General features: G+C 38.7%; 1 protein-coding gene across 2 annotated transcripts; it reads left to right on the top strand.

Annotated features, from left to right (window-relative positions):
* The first annotated feature begins 260 nt into the window (after window positions 1-260).
* LOC146643223 (major histocompatibility complex class I-related protein 1-like) lies at window positions 261-20,633 on the top strand. Of its 2 annotated transcripts, XM_085396639.1 has the most exons (11): window positions 261-535; window positions 1,342-1,644; window positions 13,681-13,941; window positions 15,429-15,707; window positions 16,072-16,374; window positions 16,853-16,993; window positions 17,274-17,291; window positions 17,497-17,541; window positions 18,297-18,344; window positions 18,910-18,944; window positions 19,113-20,625. In XM_085396639.1, the coding sequence occupies exons 1-10, from the start codon at window positions 277-279 to the stop codon at window positions 18,912-18,914; spliced, it is 1,662 nt and encodes a 553-aa protein (XP_085252765.1). In that variant the 5' UTR covers window positions 261-276; the 3' UTR covers window positions 18,915-18,944; window positions 19,113-20,625. The 2 variants fall into 2 exon arrangements, with proteins under 2 accessions (XP_085252765.1, XP_085252764.1); XM_085396638.1 differs by lacking the exons at window positions 261-535; window positions 1,342-1,644 and adding an exon at window positions 12,549-12,651 and having other exon boundaries at window positions 19,113-20,633.
* The last annotated feature ends 41 nt before the right edge of the window (window positions 20,634-20,674 follow it).

Raw genomic sequence — 20,674 nt, 5'->3', positions numbered from 1 at the left:
TTGTGGACTAAATATCAGCTCCAGAAACACTGATTTGATGTGCTGACTTCATAACAAGGATGTGTTTTGTTGTGTGTCTTTGATTATTCCCTACGTAGGGTAGCTCAGTGCTTTTTTGTCTATATTAAAAACACTGAGGCTCTCTTAACATTGAATAAAAAGGACTCCTTCTTTACAACAGTTTGAGGGTTGCTGTCTGCTGAACAGCATCTAAAGATCGAATATCTCTCATTTACTACAGTTCTTTATCTTTCAGGTGTTCACATTTTGCAGTGGATGTACGGCTGTGAGTGGAACGAAGACACAGAAGAGGTGACTGGATTTGAGATACTTGGTTATGATGGAAAAGATTATGTTGCATTTGACCTGAAGACAGAGACATATATTGCTTCAGCACCTCAGGCTGTTATAACCAAACATAACTGGGACAGAGACAAAACTCGCATATTATACAAGAAGTACTTCCTCACACAGGAGTGTGTTGACAAACTGAAGAACTTTGTGAACTCTGGGAGGAAATCTCTGATGAAAACAGGTAAAATCACCAGATTTAGAGCAATGGACACAATATTCATATGACTCAATTTCTGTGTCCATAATAATGAAAAAAAAAAACAGTTTTCTAATTTTTCTCATCACCTCTCTTCACTCATATATTTACCACTGTGTTTTGTTTTTTACATTCATGGCTTTTTGTTCGTTGTTTTTCTACTAACTTCATCTTGGTCCTTTCTATTAAGATTCTTAGTTTCATTTCATGCTTTTATTTTCAGTTTCCATCTCTTCCTTATTACTCTGCATCTATATTTCTCTCGTGATACACTGGTGAGCTGTCCACCTCTTACACATTGACAGCTAGGATCGGCTCCAGGGTTGCAGAGCAGCTTATGTTGGATAAACTGTCATGGTCCTGGGTCTTTGACCCAGAAGGTCTTTCAAATTCTGTTTATTATTAAATGTCTTCAGTTTGATTCTTAGTCGGCTTTTTTTTCATCTTTGTGTGTTTCTTTCATGTTTTCTACCCTGAGTTTAGTTCCAGTTTCTGTTCGTCTTGTACTGTTTCTGGGAACTCTTTATTCCTTACTAATTTTTGGTGTCCTCGTTGTATTCTTAGTACTCTTTCTTTTTTTGTTCTTCTTAGGCTCTTATCAGCCTAAATAAAGAACTTGTCTGAACATTACACTTTCTAGTATGAACTTTGTGGACACACTTGGCTTCTGGCAGCCTATCTATCCATCATATCTGGGGTGTTCCTTGTCTTTTTCCCTATGACAACAGAAACAGTAATATTAAAGTACAGTTAATAAGACATAACAAACTAAAAACCTCTTTACTCTTTAGTTCCTCCCTCAGTGTCTCTCCTCCAGAAGACGCCCTCCTCTCCCATCAGCTGCCACGCTACGGGATTTTTTCCTAACGTAGCTGAGATGTTCTGGAGGAAAGATGGAGAGGAGCTTCATGAGGGTGTGCACAAAGGAGAGATCCTCCCCAACAATGATGAGACCTTCCAGATGAGTGTTGATCTGAAACTTTCATCAGTCAAACCTGAAGACTGGGAGAGGCACGAATGTGTGTTTCAGTTCAGTGGTGTCAACAAGGAGATCGTCACCAAACTAGACAAAACAAAAATCAAGACCAATACAGGTAAGACTGAATTCAAAGGGAGATTATTAACCTTTAAAAAAATATATTTATCTTTCTTCTGGCCTGTTTTGTTATTCCATGTACACTGTAACCTGTCATCACCACAGTGGTTCAGTAAATGGTCACAAAAACTAATCAGCCATTTAATTACAATCTGATTTAAATAAATAATTTCAGAGTTAATGGGACAAAAGGTCAAGATCCAATAATATATTCACAGCTTTATTTTTTAATTCTCACTATGCATTTTGGGAAAATGTTATTTTTATTTTTTACATTTGTGTATTTTAGTATTTTCACAGTATGTTTCTCATCAAGTTCACAAAGGATCCTAAACTGTGCACAGGTTAGATCTGATGCTGATATTTTACATAAAGGATTGCATGATGTTTATTTATAACTTGTTTTCTCACAGCATGAAAAAATATATGCAGTATTGTAACTAGGGATGGGTATCGTTTAGGTTTTATCCGATACTGGTGCCAAACCGGTACTTTTGAAACGGTGCCGGTGCTTAAACGGTGCTCAAACCGGTGCTTAAAGAATGGAAAACACAAAATTGGTCCAAAAACCTCTCATGTTCAGCTGTTTTTTTGTAAAAAGATAACAATGTTAGCCTTTTCTGCAGCTATGGGGCATATATGGTATCACTCTTGGCTGGAAGCAGTGCTTAAACAATGGAAAAAACACAAACTTTGTCCAAAAACCTCTCATGTTTAACTGTTTTCCACTTTTTCTTTGGTCATTTTAGCCTTTTTGGCCAGGGTGAAGAGAGTATCTGCCATCAAAGAAGAAGACAGCCGCATGTAGCTATGATGGTGTTTGCTAGTTCACCTTACATGCATTAATGTAATAACGTGGTTAGCCTACTCAAGGTAAATTACACACGAACAACATTAAGCTACTCACGCAGAGAAGAACGGCTGCTGCTGCATCATCATCCATCATCATTTCTGCTACACCGGCAGGGCTAGGGGCCAGGACTGTACTCTTCGGGTTTTTGGGGGATGTTGCTAACTCCGGGTCCGATAACAGGCAACCCACCCGCAGTAGATGTGCACGGTGTGAGGTCTCGCAGCAAGCTATCAAATTTGGCGCATTTCTCAGCTTTTAAAAAAAACGCTATGCGTCGCCAGGTGTTTCATCGGATTCGAGGTGTTACCTCCTTTGACAGTATCACAGTATCAGCTTAAAGCACTTGTTGCAGGCTGCTGAGTTTGCATCTTTTGCTGTGAAGTACAGCCAGACTTTTGACCGCTTTGCCTTGGGCATTTTAATCTGTAGCTCTGCTCTGAAAGAACGTACGTACCTGGCCCCGCCTACTATCCTCGGAAACGTAAAATGATTGGCTAGAATCTAAAGTGTATCACAGCTCAGGAAAAAAAAGCACCGAAATAAATCAGAATCAGAATCAGAATCAGAATGGGTTTATTGCCAGATGTTGAGGTTTACAACATTAGGAAATTGCTGCGGTGCTTCAGTGCAAACAATAAGAATTAAAGTGCTATGTAGAAAGAAAGATATGTGCATGAGATATACATGAGATATATACATGAGAATAAGAATTAAGAGTGCTACGTAGAAAGATATATACATGAGTGCAGGTGGTGATCAGTGCCAGACATGAAATGATGCAGTGACACAGCGTAGGGTCATGTGTTAGTGGCGGGGACAGTCATGTGGTTATTGTTCATGTGTCCAACAGCAGAGGGGAAGAAACTGTTCTTGTGGCGAGAGGTTCTGGTGCGAATGGACCGGAGCCTCCTGCCTGAGGGGAGCAGGTCAAACAGACTGTGTCCAGGGTGAGAAGGGTCAGCTGAGATCCGGGCTGCACGCCGCAGTATCCTGGAGGTGTACAGGTCCTGCAGAGATGGGAGTCTGCAGCCAATCACCTTCTCAGCAGAGCGCACAACACGCTGCAGTCTCTGTTTGTCCCTGATAGTGGCTCCAGCGTACCACACGGTGATGGAGGAGGTGAGGATGGACTCGATGGTTGCAGTGTAGAATTGCATCATCGTCCGTGTTGGCAGGTTGAATTTCTTCAGCTGCCTCAGGAAGTACATCCTCTGCTGGGCTTTCTTGATGACGGAGGTGATGGTGGGCTCCCACTTCAGGTCCTGGGTGATGGTGGTACCCAGGAAGCGGAATGAGTCCACAGAGGTGATGGGGGTGTCAGTCAGGATGATGGGGGGGAGTGGGGCTGTGTGCTTCCTGAAGTCCACAATAATCTCCACTGTCTTCTGGGCATTCAGCACCAGGTTGTTGTGGCTGCACCAGGACACCAGACGTTCAACCTCCCTCCTGTAGGCAGACTCATCCCCGTCAGAGATGAGCCCAATGACGGTGGTGTCATCTGCGAACTTGATTAGCTTGACAGACTGGTGGGTGGAGGTGCAGCAGTTGGTGTACAGGGAGAAGAGCAGAGGAGAAAGAACACAGCCCTGAGGGGAGCCGGTGCTGATGGTCCGGGAGTCCGAGACATTCTTCCCCAGCCTCACGTGCTGCTTCCTGTCCGTCAGGAAGTCAGTGATCCACCGGCAGATGGGATCAGGCACATTCATCTGGGAAAGCTTGCCTCGGAGATGGTCTGGAAGGATGGTGTTGAAGGCAGAGCTGAAGTCCACAAACAGGATCCTGGCGTAGGTTCCTGGGGAGTCCAGATGCTGCAGGATGAAGTGTAGGGCCATGTTGATGGCGTCGTCTACAGACCTGTTGGCTCTATATGCAAACTGCAGGGGGTCCAGGAGGGGGGCCGTGAGGGTCTTGAGATGGGAGAGAACTAGGCGCTCAAATGACTTCATGACCACAGATGTCAGAGCCACGGGTCTGTAGTCATTTAGTCCAGTGATCCTAGGTTTCTTGGGGACAGAGATTATGGTAGAGGACTTGAAGCAGGCAGGCACATGACATGCCTGCAGTGAGGAGTTGAAAATGCCAGAAAACACTGGGGCCAGCTCGTTTGCACAGTGTCTGAGGGTGGCAGGAGACACACCGTCTGGGCCGGGAGCTTTCCGAGCATTCAGATTCTTAAACTGCTTCCTCACATCTGCTTCATGAATATGAAGAGTTGTGGTCGGAGGAGGTGGTGTGAAATCCTCTTTTGTGTGGGGTGAGGAGGGGGGTGTTGTAGGTGAACAGTTTGAAGGTGGTGATGGCTCTATGGAGGGGGGAGAGGTGGGGGAATGAGTGTCCAAAGTGCCTCTATTGTTGGGGTCGTTGGAGGTGTGAAGGCTGCCTGATGGCTCGTCAAAACGGCAGTAGAAGTCGTTGAGGGTGTTGGCCAAGAGCAAGTCGTCAGTGGAGTGGGGGGTTTTAGGCTTGTAGTTTGTAATATTCCTAAAACCTTTCCACACAGAGGCCGAGTCATTCTCTGAGATCTGCTGCTGCATCTTCTCAGAGTGCTGATGTTTGGCAATGTCCACTTCCTTAGTGAACTTGTACTTGGCCTCTCTGTAGCAGTCCCTGTCTCCGCTTCTGAACGCCTTACTCTTTTCCAGCCACAGCTTTTTGAGTTTAGGGGTAAACCAGGGTTTGTCATTGTTATAACTCACCCTGGTGCGTGATGGCACAATGCTGTCCTCACAGAAGTGGATATAGGAGGTGACAGTGTCCGTAAACTCGTCCAAGCTGTTAGAAGCAGCCTTCAATGTGTCCCAGTCTGTGGTCTCCAAACCGAAATCACCGAAATGTGCGCTGCTTTTCGGTCTGGTTACTACCGTTTATGTCAGAACCAGTGCCATCATGGCACCGGATACCGGTACCCATCCCTAATTGTAACACAGTTTTCACTGGGTCAGTCATTATGATGTAGCTGCTGAGAATCAAACAGTAACTGTGATTCAGTTATTCTGGCTAAACTCATCCTAAAACTCATTATTCACTGATCTACACTGAGAATATATCAGGTTGTTTAAGTCCTGCAATACTTTTAAAATAATCAAAGCACTAATGTCATGTAAATGTAATGAACATAGTCTGATTACTCACTGGTCTGTGAGAGAAATATTGTAAATATTGTGGTTTCAGGTCCTTCAGGGTTTCATGTTGGTGGTGTTATCGGAGGTCTTGCGGTTCTTCTCCTGGCCGTCTGTATCGGAATCTATTTTAAGTTACGAGGAAATGGTAATGAGCAAAATATATTTTTATGCTTTATGAATTATATCCATGTGAAATATTTACTAATATATTATTATTCTAATAAATTAATATAATTCATGCCCTGTTCCTATGATATAAAAAAATCATAAATTGGGAATATTTAATAATTTAGATAGCACTTACTAATTAAATTATGTAAAATACTTACTGCCTGATTAATTTCTAAATAAATAACTGTGGTAATGTCTGTTTTCAGGGTTTAATCGTGCAAACAGTAAGTATTTTAAAATGTGTTTAAAGATATTTGGATGTTATTTGTGTACTGAATATAAAAAGATTTGTAGAGTCACTGACGTCAGCTTGACAGAAATAACTAATGTTGTTATTCATCTGAAAATATAATTCTTCTTTTTAAGCTTCTGATACTGTGACTTGAAGATTCAGACTCAAAAGTAGTTAAATCCTAATGTACGTACAGCACATCAAACTACACTATTTAATATCATCTCTAAAAACTTTTAAATATTATTTATTATTATATAAATGTCTATAAATGTAAAATAAATGTTCCAAATCCAAAAAGTATGAAGTAAAAAATGAATGACTGCATTAAACAGACTCAATATTTCTGTTCTGACAGGAGATCAGTAAAGAGTAGACAACCATCTCTGAACTGAGGAAGGACCAAAGGGTGCAGCTGTGATTGCAGCCCCGACTCTCTGTGAATGGTACTCGTGACTACAGATCAAAGGTCATGACTTTAATAGCAATTATAAAACTGACCTCGTGGCCCATTGCTAGTCAGTGGTGCTAATTCCAGTCATTATGCAAATTTTCTGGTTATAAGTTTACAAGTCACTTGAATGAGCGACGAAACGTTTCTCCCACTGAAAACGCTACGTCCAGATGAACAGAATCAGTCATTTTGTGTTTTTCACTCAGAAATTGCAACATTCACAGATGTAGATCCTAAATTATTTAAACATTTTTGGGACATTTGTCTATGATGAGAAGCTGGTTTCTTTTTTCTTTTTATGCTTCTTTTGTCATTTTGTTTTGGTTCTGTTATAATTTATAAACTTTATAATGTTATCTTTTATAAGAAGAGTTTCTTTTCAAGAACGTTCTCCTTCAAATTAATTTATTTGACACATTTTGTTAAGCTCTGTGATTACAGACATCATAGAGCTGGGATTATTAATGAACTCCTTGCACAATGTATGATATTCAGAACTTGTACAGATTTTATATATAAAATCATTCGTAGAACAGTAAACAGTGGAGGGATTCTATGTTATATTTATTTATTTAATTATTATTATTTAATCATTTTATCAGGCAACTGAGGACATGTTTAAACTGAATCCTACTGACTGAGATTCTTCTAGACCACAGTGGTATAATTTTTTGTCATATCTCACAGTTTTTCCCTTTTAAAAAAATCATTAAATTTTTCTAATGATTTTGTCACGTCGTTGTTTTCTGCATCTACTTTGGTTAGTCCTTTAAAAAATATAACGTTTTTGGGGTTTCAAGGAATTCCAGTCAAAAGCATCCAATTCCACTTGTGCAATTTTAATAAATGAAACTTCATTCACTTAATATTTGCCATGAGTCCTACATGAAAGTGATACGTCAGAGGAGGGTGAGAACTCAGACATTTTAAAGAGCAAAACTCTTGGATGCCGTCGTTCATACTAGAAGTTCGGTGGAGACGTCACTGGATCTACTTTAGACAGCTGCTCTGTGTGCTGGATGTTTCACATGAAGAGCAGATGCTGCAACAACGCAGGTTGTAATCCAAGAAACATTGATCCTCCTGGAAGTTAGAAAACTCCACCTGCTGATGTGACTGTCCAACGATTTGCTTAAAGGTCTCCTCAAAAGAAGTGTTAACTTTACATGACCATGCCCTGAGGTGTGTGTTTAGCCGAAGCTGTTCTTAGTTGTTTCTGCTCCAAACACAATCATGTAGCTTTAGCTTTGCCAGCAGATTGTTGTCAGGTTTGTTCCTGGTGGGAGCTGGTCTGCAGTGTACTGAAAAGTCAAACTACTGTTTTTTTGATTAGCTTTTATTTAAGCATGGATAATATAACTCCAATTTTAAATGTGAGCACAAAAAGATGTTGGTGCAAGTTATGGAGACTTTACTAGGCTGAGAAACCCAAATAAACATTTCAGAGAGAGCAAAAACGCACAAGTGGCCAAATCAATAATCCGGTGCATTATTAAAAAGGGCATGCTGGAGAGATTATATCTCTCGGCTGACCTGGGAATGCCTTGGAACGCCCCAGGATAAGATAGAGGAGGTGGCTGGGGAGAGCGAGGTCTGGGCTTCTCTGCTTAGGCTGCTGCCCCCGCGACCCGGCCCCGGATAAAGCGGAAGAAGATGGATGGATTATTAAAAAGAATGAATGCACTGACCAGCTCGGCAACAACAAAAGGCCTGAAAGACCACAGAAGACAACTAAAGTGAATGATGGCAGAATTATTTACATGGTTACAAGAAATAATTTAAAACATCTAACCAAGCCAGTAACACTGGATGAGTATGTATGTCATTGTCATGGTCTACAGTCATGAGAACCATTATTTAATGTAAATACAGAGAGTTTACAACATGGTACAAAACACTGGTTACACTCAAGAACAGGAAGACTTTCCCAGAAAACATCTAAAACGGCGTACACAGAAATGTAAACAATAAAATGAATTAATAAATAAATCATTAAACAAATGAAACAAATGTTATAACAATGATGGGAAATGAAGAGCTTGGAAAAGAAAAACAGCTCATGATTGAAAGCACAGCAACTAGTACCGCTAGTGTTTACTGATGATGTGACTGCTCACAGAAACAGCGCCATTAAATCTGTAGAGTCCAGGTCTATGATCTCTGCTCGGTTCACCAAAGGCTGCGAAACCTGTGCCTCAATACAAACAGATAATAACCCAATGTTACAGCTCCATAATCAAACTACATCTTATCACTGATATATATGCATGTCCTTTTTTTAAAATGACCTTTTGTGATTCCCATTGTGTTTCCACCAGGTATTATATTTAAACTCTTTTTACATTTTCTTCTCATACCTGTTAATGTGCTGTGTTCATGTAAGCTTTACATCAAAGTGCACTCCTAAAAATTCCAATGACATGCAGATAAATGAAGCAATCTTTGCTTATATGTTTCCTTTTAAATACACGATTTTGTTTTATTTTCTATGGAGAGCTGAAATCCTCATGTAGTAGCCCATATTTGTACCTACTTCACTGCTTCTTGCAGCTGCTTTTTAACAGTCTGCACACTTCTTCCTCTCTTCCTGATGAGTGTATCATCTGCAAAAGCTGACTTTCCTATATGCCTGAAGGGATTTGATCAAAGATATATTTAGGGGTAAGAAAACACTTAAAGACAAAGCTTACTTTTATATTCAGCAGTACTACAATCCCATTGCTAGATGGCGCCATCTGACAAACCAAACCCAGCAGCACATTCTGGAGAAACCTGCTATTAAAAATAAAAGAAGTCCTGCAGCAGAGCTTAATGATAGTCTTTGATGCTCATTCAGGTTTATGTGCAGAATTTGTGGTTTAATCATGAAAAGTGGGATTATAGCTTGAAGTGAGTTCATACGAAAGGCAGCAAGTTGTGAGAAAGAGTCTGTGAGGGCAGAGGTCAGATGAGGACAAGAGAATCAGAAATAACAGAAAGTCTTAAAATCCAACATTATATTTTAATTTTTATATGTAAATACATAATATTCAGTCGTAGACCTTCGGTTTAGACAATAATACTTAAATATTGATCTTTATTTGTTTTTATACATAAAAAAATTCAACATTTCTGATTTTAGGAATTGATCGTTTCCTTATTTTATCATTGCAGCAACATTGCAGAAAGAGAAGGACACACAGCTATTCCAGCTGATTTTGCTGGAATAGGTTTCCAGATTAATTTGTGGTGGATGAATAATTGTATCTGGATTACTTGGGGAAGTTATTTGTATATGAGTGTAAACACGAGCATAATTTAAATTACTTTTAAAATGGATTTAGTAAGAATGTGATTAAGTATAAATAACTTCAGAAAATATGTGATAATAGATGTGAAGCAAATAGACGGCCTACAGTGAGGTAGTGGTTGAAGACGAGGCCCACAGACTACACACCACTAGCTCTTTGTTTCTGAGGTCATTCTGCCTGATAGGTTTCACTTTCGAGAGAAAACCTTAGTTCCCTTTTTTTGCCTGGTTACTGTTAAGATGCAGCCAGCTTTGAATTCCTATTGGTCAGAGAGGAGCTACTGCGCATGCGGCAGTTTTATTTTGAGTGTGGCGGAGTCTAAACAACAAACAGACATTTTTTCCTTCTTTGTTACAGTCAGGTGTATTAACACCACCCACTGAATTCTGCTACTGACTCACATCTCAAAAATCCAAATCTTATTAATGAGACAGCGAGAGAGAGATAAATAGAAATGTTTTTTAATTGGATGTTGTGGCAAATCCTACTCAAAAAACAAATAAAAAATATCAGACGAGGACAAGAGAAACAGAACTAGTAAAAAGTCTTAAAATCCAAAACTTTATTTTTATATTCCAAATGTATAATATTATGTATGTAACCCTTGGATTCAGACAATAATACTTAAATATTGTGGTTTATGTGTTTTCATACATACATAGTTCTACATTGCTAAAGTTTTTCTGATGTTAATCATTATTAGCTTCATTTCTTTATCATTGCAGCAATGTTGCAAAACCAGGAAGACAAAAAGCCTTGACGACCTGGCGCTTAAATTAGATAACAGCCTCTTTGTTTGTGTGCCAACGCTTGCAAATCAAACCAGATCCAGCTTCATAAACACAAAAACGAAACCTAACAGAGTCATCACGTGGTTTCTCAGAACAGCACAGATGGAGTGCTGTTTGAGTCCAGTGGTGGCGCTCTAACACCGTGAATGATCAGAAGATTTGCTGAAGTTTTCCGCTGGAGCTTCAACTTCTGTCATTTCTTTGTTTGCAAGTCACAGCCCAGAAGAGCATCAGCTGGGTGTGTCACAGTGACAACACACACCAGTATCTGTGTGAGGGTGATGATGTGTGAATCTAAGTTTAGGAAGGTAACAAAGAAACACAAACTCATGCTTCAGAAGGGTGTTGTGTTTTTATAACCTCTCAAAATAAAACCAGGAAATGCATCAGAGCTCTGTCTGATTTTAGGTGGATTCCTTTGTTCTGGTGTGAAAACAATATACTTCTTCCCACTTTAAAGACAGGAGAAATTAAAGAATGACAGAAGTTGTAAGTTTACATATGTTGGCAAATTAAAAGATAAAGAGGCAAATCTCAAATTTAAAAGATGTGATGTTGCTGGAAGCTAAATGAGATCACTGACTTTGTTCATTTGTTCTTTGACATTTCACATTCTCTGAATTCATTTGAAAAACCTGCTCATTTTCTCTACATAGTTAAAGCTCTAGTTCATCATCGTCATGTTATAACGCTGAAAACAACCTCTGTAATCTGGTTAAACTGGTTACTTTGCTGCTTTTCTGAGATTAAATATGATAATCTCTGAATATTGGGCACCTTTACTCTGCTCTGACTGCTTTCTCCTCATATTGCAGCATTTAGTGTCTAACCTTACCCAAAGTTATTAAGTGTATACGTTTTTCATCACTGTGTGTTTTTCTCTGGTCTGTCTATCCCAATATTTTAGAAATAAAATATTTTCTTTTTTGCTTTGGTTTTTATATTTGACAGCTTTGTTGACTTTTCTAGACTTTAAATCATATTATAAGCTCATGAAATACAACAGTTACAAGCACATGACACCTCTGAGTATGTTCTAGTTAAAGAGTCAGCAGTATCTGATCTTGACCTCTTCTCATGTTTTCAGTGTGCAGGCTTTCATGTCACAAACTCTCAGGTTACACAGAGGTGGTGACCCCTGTGGTTTGCCAAGCTTTAAACTGCTGAACTGTATTTGATGGACCTCAACCACATAACGCAGTATTAATACTGCTTACAAATCAATAACCTCTTACAACTTAATTTATGATAAATATAAATCTTTTACTTATGTTGGTGCTTTGTGACTTTTATTTAAGCGTGATTTTGACTGCAAGACTTTTACCTGTAAAAACGTGTTTTTACTTTGGTTTATTGTTGGATGCTTGTTTGTGGAACAATTCTTTTACACTTCTTTCACTTTGACTTGATCCCAAAAACGCGCATTTTAGGTTAACTGGTGATTAAATGAAGCATAGGTGTGGATGTGAGAGTGTATGGTTGCTCTTTCTCTCTCTCTGGGCGAGACCTGTTAGAGTGTACCTTATCTCTTGTCCCAAATCAGGTGGAAAAGGTTGCAAGCTAAATTTGTGGGTGGATGAATAATTGTATCTGGATTACTCTGGGAACTCAAGGTTAATTGCATAGTTGTGTAAACATGAGCATAACTACTTTTAAAATGGCATTAGTAAGAATATGATTAAGTACAAATAACTGCAGAAAATATGTGATAACAGCTGTGACACAAATATACATGATTTGTATGTGTCTTTAATCCCTGCGTCACTTTAGGTCTCTGATCAAAATCACAGATTAGGCGCTACTAGCTCTTTGTTTCTGTCATTCTCCACTTTCCAAAATAAATTAGTAAATAAATAAACCTCGGTTCTCTCATTTTGCCTGGTTACTGGTGAGGCGCATCCAGCTTTGAATTCCTATTGGTCAGAGAGGAGTCACTGCGCGTGCGGACTCAGAGGCTGTAGTTTCATTTTGTGGCAAAATTAAAACAATAAACGGTTGTATTAATTTTTTTCTTCTTATACTGCAAGTATTGAATTGAAAATGAGGACGTTTATGATGCTGCTTCTTTACTGGACAGCGTCTGTGTCTGCAGGTAAGCTTCATAAAAATGAAACTGTTCTTTAGAGATAGTGTTGCTCTCAGGTGGCTCAGGTGTTACTGTAAACAGACTCTCGGCTTGCACATATTCAAGAGTCAAGGTTTATTTTTATTTCGCAGGGTTGTTGTTGTTTTTTTTAACAGAAATACACAGGCTTCAACAAGATGTTGCTTCTCGCCAGCATCTACAGTACAATGATCAGTAAAACAAATAAAATACAGCGATAACAAATCTAAAATAAGGATAAATAGCAATGACGCAGCAGCCTGCAGAGACACTGAGCAAACTCCAGTGTAAATAATCAGATTGATTCAGCTAGCAGCAGTCCTCTCACAGAGAGGGATTAAATTAGGTCAGATTAAGTGTGTGTTTATGGTTTGTAAAGGGAGGGGCCAAAGTACATTTATCAGTCCCACAGTTTGTGCAAAGAAGCCTTCCAGCATCCTGCTGGTTCTACAGCTGATGCTCCGTCACCTCTTTCCAGATGTTGGAGGGAAAACAGGCCGTGAGAGGGCTGGTTTGGGTCCCTGGTGTTTGTAGCTGTTTGCAGAAAGCCTACAAACAGCTACAAACATCAAAACCTAAATGAGTGTTGGTTTACAAATTTTTTTTGTTGAAATGAAATTTCCAATTGTAGAAGAAGAAAAATTTAAGCTGCTCATAATGTTTTATGGTGTAAGGTATAGGAGTGTAATATTAGCAAAAAGGGAAAGAAACAGTTGTAATCTGCACAATACTAAAAAATGAATTCATTGGCAGCCTATGGTCGGGTTAATGCCATAATAAGGACTGTAAATCATTACTGATGCAAAATGAAAATATAATTAAATCAAAATGACCCACAAACACCAGTTTTTACAAAACGAATTGTAAAAGTTTTTAAAATAAGATGATCAGAAAAGATAAAACATTGATTCATAAATCTAGTTTTTGTATTTATAGAGGAGACACTATATTGTTTTAAATTTTGAAAATACTGTGATTTTTAAAGCCGTGTCTCACAACATTAAACATTTCTTCCAGTGAAGCACTCTCTGAAGTATTTCTACACTGCTTCCTCTCAAGTCCCAAACTTCCCAGAGTTCGTGGTTGTTGGGATGGTTGATGAAGTTCAGATGGTTCAGTTTGACAGCAACACCATGAGAACTGTGCCCAAACAGGACTGGATGAACAGAAATATAGATGAGCAGTACTGGGAGAGAGAGACTGGGGGCTTTGTAAGTGCCCAGCAGGTGTTCAAAGCCAACATTGAAATCGCAAAGCAGCGCTTCAACCAAACTGGAGGTTTGTTTATGTTTTATTGTATTTTTTACTGATATTTGCTGTTAATGTTTTCAGCATTTATTTTAGTCATAAACAGATTTGCATACATACACTTTAAAAATACTTCATTCAGATTAAAGATTTAAATACAGGATGACTCACGATGAATGTAAAGGGCAGATGGAGGGCAGCTAGGGAATCAGGAAGTGCAGAGGATGAGTAAAGAAGACGTGAGGGCAGCTGTAAGAGGATGAAGAGTGAAAAGGCAGTTTGTCCAGATCACATCCCTGTGGAGTTATGGGGATGTTTAGGAGAGACAGCAGTGGACTTTTTAACCAGACTGCTTAACGTCTGGGGAACTGGGAAGCGGCAGTATGGCTTCATGCTGAGAAAGAGCATCACAGATGTGATGTTTCTTTCAGTGTTGATGGAAAAGTTTAGAGGAGAAAGCATATGATAAGATGCCAAAAGATGAACTGTGGTGCTGCATGAGAAACTCAAGGATGACAGAGAAGTATGTGAGGGTGGTGCAGGACATGTATCTGGACAGTGGTGTGTGTGGTTGGAGTGACAGTTGGGTTCAAGGTGGGGGTGGGATTACATCATGGATCTGCTCTGAGCCCCCTCATGTTTGTAATGGGGATGGGCAGGTTAACAGATGAGGTCAGACTGAAGTCTCCATGGACTATGATGTTTCCAGAAGGTATTGTGATCTCTAGTGAGAGCAGGGAGCAGGTGGAAGGGGTGGGGTTATACGCTGGTGAGAAGAGAAATGAAAATCAGTAGAAGCAACACAGAGTGCATGTGTGTGAATGACAGTGTAACAGTGTTACAGAGAGGATGCAAGAAGCAGAAATAGTGATGATTATTAATTTAAATAACTAGGTCAACCATCCAAAGTACCAGGCAGTGCACAACAGAAGTGCAGGGTGTGATCTGTGGTACAAGCAAGAGTGAAAGGGAAGGTTTACAAGATGGTATTGAGACCTGCTGCGATGCATGGTGTGGAGATGAAGGCACCGAGTTGGAGGTAACAGAGCTGAGGATGATTTTATTGGGAGTGACCAAGTGGCAAGACTGAGATGGTTTGGATGTTGAATGTGGAGCTGAGAAGAGAAAGACCTTGGAGGAAGTTCATGGATGTAGAGAAGGAGGATCTGCTGTGGCGACCCTTAAAGAGAGTGACCGAAAGAGTAAGAAGAAATGAAGAATTGTGAAGTCAAATGACCTTTTTCTCTCTTTCATTTAACATTTTGAAAACAGTATTTGTACTGAGCTCACATCTTACATAGCTTGTCTTTAAGGATATTTATTATTATGTTTATTGAAACCAGTTGTAGCAACTCACTGCTGAACAGGCTTCTCTGTCCTGAAACCCTCCTTCTGTGGAAGCTGTGTTGAATCAGGTCAGGTGTTTTAGTCTCTGTTGACTTGTGTCTCTGTGTTTATATGAGACGATGCTGGATCTCACTCTGGTTCTGTCGTCTTCGTCTCTGTTCTTCTTTCAGGTGTTCACATTGTCCAGCGGATGTACGGCTGCGAATGGGACGATGAGACGAATGAGGTGGACGGATATGAGCAGTTTGGTTATGATGGAGAAGACTTCATAATATTTGACCTGCAGACAGAGACGTGGGTCGCTCCAAAACGACAGGCTGTGGTGACCAAACACAAGTGGGACAGTAACAACGCTTTTATAACCAGTGTGAAGAACTATTACACTCAGATTTGTCCTGAGTGGCTGAAGAAGTATCTGAACTATGGGAGGAGCTCTTTAATGAGAACAGGTATCACATGACCACACTTAGTGTGATAATTTACCTCATTTTTATTAAGTAATACAACTTTTTTATCACCAACACAGTTAAGTTCAGTGTATTTTCTCTCTTCCTCTCTGTCTGCTAATCTCATGTGTTTTTTTTAAACAATAATCAAAATGTAATTTATTCGTTAAATTTCAAAACCATCACTTCAGCCTTTTACAATGTGTTTCCCCCTCCCTTCAAATATTTTTCTTATTTCTTTATTTTTATATTACAGAGTCTTTATTTGACTCTGTAATATCCTTCACATGGTACTATATGTACATTAATATGTGTTAGCATGCTGTTAATACAGAAACTGTGACCTGTGTTTCGCTTTACTCTCCAGTTCTTCCCTCAGTGTCTCTCCTCCAGAAGTCTTCCTCCTCTGCCATCAGCTGCCACGCTACAGGTTTCTATCCTGACAGAGCCAAGATGATGTGGAGGAAAGATGGAGAGGAGACTCATGAGGGTGTGGAGATAGGAGAGATCCTCACCAACAATGATGGGACCTTCCAGATGAGTGTTAACCTGGATCTGAGATCTGTTCCAGCTGAAGACTGGAGGAGGTACGACTGTGTGTTTCAGTTCTCTGGTATCAATGAAAACGTCACCACCACACTGGATAAAACAGCCATCAGGACAAATGAAGGTAAGAATATAATCAGAAATGATGAACATGTGTTGTTTGTATTGTTTTGTGTTTGAGCTGATGGGTGTCATAAAATATTGACTTTATTTTCAAAATCTAATTTTACTCATTTTATAGCCCAGAATGGACCTCCTGTATGAACTCATGATATATAAACAGTCTAAAACAGAAAAAAACCCACAAACACAAATAATTTTTATTTATAATAAACTAATCAATCATGGTTTGCAGTTGTAACACTGACACTTTAAATGTTTGGATTTAATATAATATTAGTTTAGTATTAGTATAAGTCAAAGAAGTTAAAGACATTAAGGACACACATTTCAGTTTTGTCTTTGTCTTTATCTTTATTCAACATTTTTGTCAATATTTGAACAAAAATTTGAGTCTATTTGTTTTGCAAAACAATATTTAAAATTAATAAATCAGTTGTTTGCTGTTCTTCTTCTTTGTTTTTTCGTTTGTTTGTTTTTAGCCTCGACAGAAGTGCCCAGCATCACGATCAGCCCCAGCTCCAGCCCCACTGCCGTCCCCATCACCGTACCCATTGTCACTGCTGCTCTTGTTCTTGCTGTTGTTGCACTAATCGGATTCATTATTTACAAAAAGAAAACTGGTGAGTGAACCAAAGTGATGAATTCAGTATTTTTAGTGTTTTTCCAGGTTGCACATTAAAACAAGCTTCAGGTCCTGGTACAGCAATGATGTTTAAAGCCCCAGAGTGATGAGACTGTAACAGTATTATCATAGTGAGAGAAGGAACCAATAGTAAATAAAGTAAAAGGTAAAGTAACATGGAGAGCTTTGTAAACCAGTTTGAGTTAGTGGTGTAGGGATCAGTGTTCCTGTATTTACAGCTATGATCACTGACATGTGATTCTTTCTTTTATTTACAGCTAAACCTTCTAAACCTTGTAAGTAAAATTCCCATGTAGACATTTTGAGCTGAAACCTGTTCACATTAAAATCTGTTTCACTGAATGTGAATTAGAGACTAAAATTAAATGCATGGAAACAAAGCAGATGTTGGAAATTAACAACAGCATCACCAAAGAGCAGCTCAGCTGGTTGCTGAAGTTCTTATGTTTTGATTTTGTCTGTCTGGTATGATTGTTGTAGACATGAAGACTTCACCTGAAGATGATCCTGAAAGGAGCCCTTCAGGTGTGTCTGTTTGTGCTTGGATTGGAGGATTTTTTTGTGTCCTCATAAAAATAGTAACGTAGTGGCTTTATTTTTTACATTTTCTAAATATGAAAGTAGAAGGTTAGAAATTCAAACCATGTGTTCATATAGTCAGTTATAATAGTTTATAGTTACACAGCACTAAACAGAACAAAATAATTAAAGCATCAGTACTAAAAACAAGTACCTTGGAAACATAGACGGCCCTGTCTCTGTTCAGTATGTTCAATAATATTCTACAGTAACAAACTAAATCTGTGAATCACTGCACGTCCTGTTACTTTAATCTGTTTGGCTGCAAATGCTCATCCGTCTCTTAGCTTCAACGTTTCCCTGAACTCCTCAGGATCTTCATTTATTCTGTTCTCTGTCATTTTTCACCACCACACATCCTCATTCTTCTTCTTCTTTCATGGCCTGGATGTTGCCCAATAAACTTTTCTCCATGTTCACTAACTGAGATTTCTGTAGTGCTCACATAAATATGTTTTATAAGCACTGCGAAATTTTCTGACCTACACAATGAAACAGTGCTCACATATTTTAAAAAGTTAAATATTCAAGTGACAGAAGCAGAACCATAAACCCTCCTGCAACTGAGAAAACTTTCCCCTCCTGTCTGTGTTTGTGTTCATGCTGTTTGTATTTAACACTATCATCAACATCAACAGATCATTTTATTTTTTAGTTGAACATAATCATTTTGTTAATCGTTTTGTATTTTTCCTCCTCAGATTCAAAACCTTCTTCAGACATAACCATCAAAACTGAGCTGATGACAAGTACGTACAGGCTCTCTATGACACACAGTCTTAATCTTTGTGTGGTACTGCAGGTTTTTACTCATTAATCTCATGGATCTTTATACTTTGATGCATTCTGAATTATTAAAAACATTTCTGAACTGTTCAGCTGGTCTGACTCAGCAGCTGTAGATTTCAGGTATAAACCTCCCATTGCCATCATATCACACGTTTCTTCTCCTACAGTCGATTGTTTTCGGGTTACTGTTTTGAAATGCTCTTATCTAAACAAAACAACATCCTCAGAGGGAGCAACATACATGCTGAACATGGCAACCACTTGCAAAGATCTAAATATAACAAACTAGACATTTTTATGCTCTTTCTTATCTGGGTAAGAACCAGTCGCTTCCACTAAAACCTCATATATGATGAATAACGAGGCCATATAACAGATTTTTACTGAGGAACAAGTAACTAGTTAAACTGTATCACTAGTGACATGATAGACGAGGAAAGTTTGTGTGGAGATGGTCGTGGCCCAGTGTGTGTGACAGCTCTTCTATCATGATGAGCTTTTGACCTGAATGTTTTTTTTCTTTAGAGTAATTCTGACAAAGAGTGAAATCTGCAACAAAGGTAAGTGACGTCTCTGAACACATCACATGTACCACATACAGTCATCTTTGTGTTGTACTGAATGCATTTAAAGAAATCCTCCATTTTTCACACTGACTGCATTTGCTGATGCATGAAGAATTTTTCATTCACTCCTCGTTAATGAAAGCTGAATCTTTCTTTGAACAGGAGACACTTTGATCAGGTGGACTAACTTCACTTCATGAGGATTCTGCACCATTGAACTCTTGAGAAAACATTTCTACTGTAATGGACATTTTTTATTCCAGCCAGGACAGTCGTGTCAGGACCGTCCTGGCTGGGGTGGCTGTAGCTCAGGAGGTAGAGTGGGTCACCTACTGATCGGAAGGTTGGTGGTTCGATCCCAGGCTCTTCTGGTCTGCATGCCAAGTATCCTTGGGCAAGATACTAACCCCAAGTTGCTCTCTGATGCATCCATCGGAGTGTGAATGTGTGTGACTCTAGTTAGAAAAGCACTAAGTACAGATAAAGTGCGTGTGAGAATTGGGTGAATGTGGCTTGTTGTATAGAGCGCTTTGAGTACTCCAGGAGAGTAGAAAAGTGCTATATAAGAATCAGTCCATTTACCATTTACAACTTGTGACTGAAACATACACAAAATACACCAAACAACATGAAGGAACCAAATTTTTACTTTTATGTCACAGGAAAAAAAGAGAATCACTATTTTCTGTGAGAAAAAAAACTTTTTAGCCAAACTAACTTTATTTATAAAGTGCTTTAATACAGCAAGTCCTGACCAAAGTGCTTAACATTAAGAAGAGAATAAAAATGAAAAAATAAAATAATTAATTAATTAATAACAACAACAACAACAATTATAATAATATTAACAATAATTATAACATAACAATAACATAAAGACATAAAAATAAAACTACATAAATATAAACACTGAAAAAAACATAAAAAACAATTTAAATTTTTTAAGTATAATTTTATACTGCAGGTCTCTTTTATGCAATAATAAGTAAAGATGGTCCTGAAGAAGAAAAACGACATATGTAGGAATTATGTGTTTATTTTCCTCAGTGTTGGTCTGAGTGTGTATTAACATTATTCAGTTTCAATGCTGCTTTGCTACAGCAGTTACTTCTGCATGTTTGATTTTAGTTTAACTCTGGATGACTTTCCTGACACAACCTCAAAGGGGCTTTGCGTTTTCAGCTGGAATTGAACCATCAACCTTTTACTGACAAGGTCAGAATGCTAACCACTGCACCTTTGGAGATATCGTGATTTAAGGTCAATAAGTTGAAAATAATAGTTCTCTGATTTGCTGTGCTTTGAACTAACTGCAGATCAGTTCATTTACAGTCACTTTACAATCACAGTTTTTTTTATGAGCAACAACATGAGGTGTCTTGAAATACTGAGTTTAAAATTCATAAAAGTTGTCATAAATAATTTGTTTCATCTTTAATAAAAATATGAATACGCTGATGAAAGCTATAAATAAGGTATTGCAAAGAAAAGCTGTACTCTATTATTGCTATTTCTATGTTTTGCTCAAACCCTGGTACATGTGACAGTGATGAACAGTCATGACTTTAATGGTAACTGTATTACATATATACTACACAGAAATGTATGTGTATATTTTATTACTGTTTGTTCTGTTAGATGGTCAATGCAGCTGCCAAAAATCAGGTTTACAGTGTGTGTGTGTGTGTGTGTGTGTGTGTGTGTGTGTGTGTGTGTGTGTGTGT

Source organism: Rhamphochromis longiceps, linkage group LG22 (assembly GCF_057381845.1).
Source record: "Rhamphochromis longiceps isolate RC_006_pf linkage group LG22, R_longiceps_female_GT1.1, whole genome shotgun sequence".
NCBI lineage: Eukaryota > Metazoa > Chordata > Actinopteri > Cichliformes > Cichlidae > Rhamphochromis > Rhamphochromis longiceps.
This window is presented reverse-complemented; position numbering and strand designations above follow the sequence as displayed.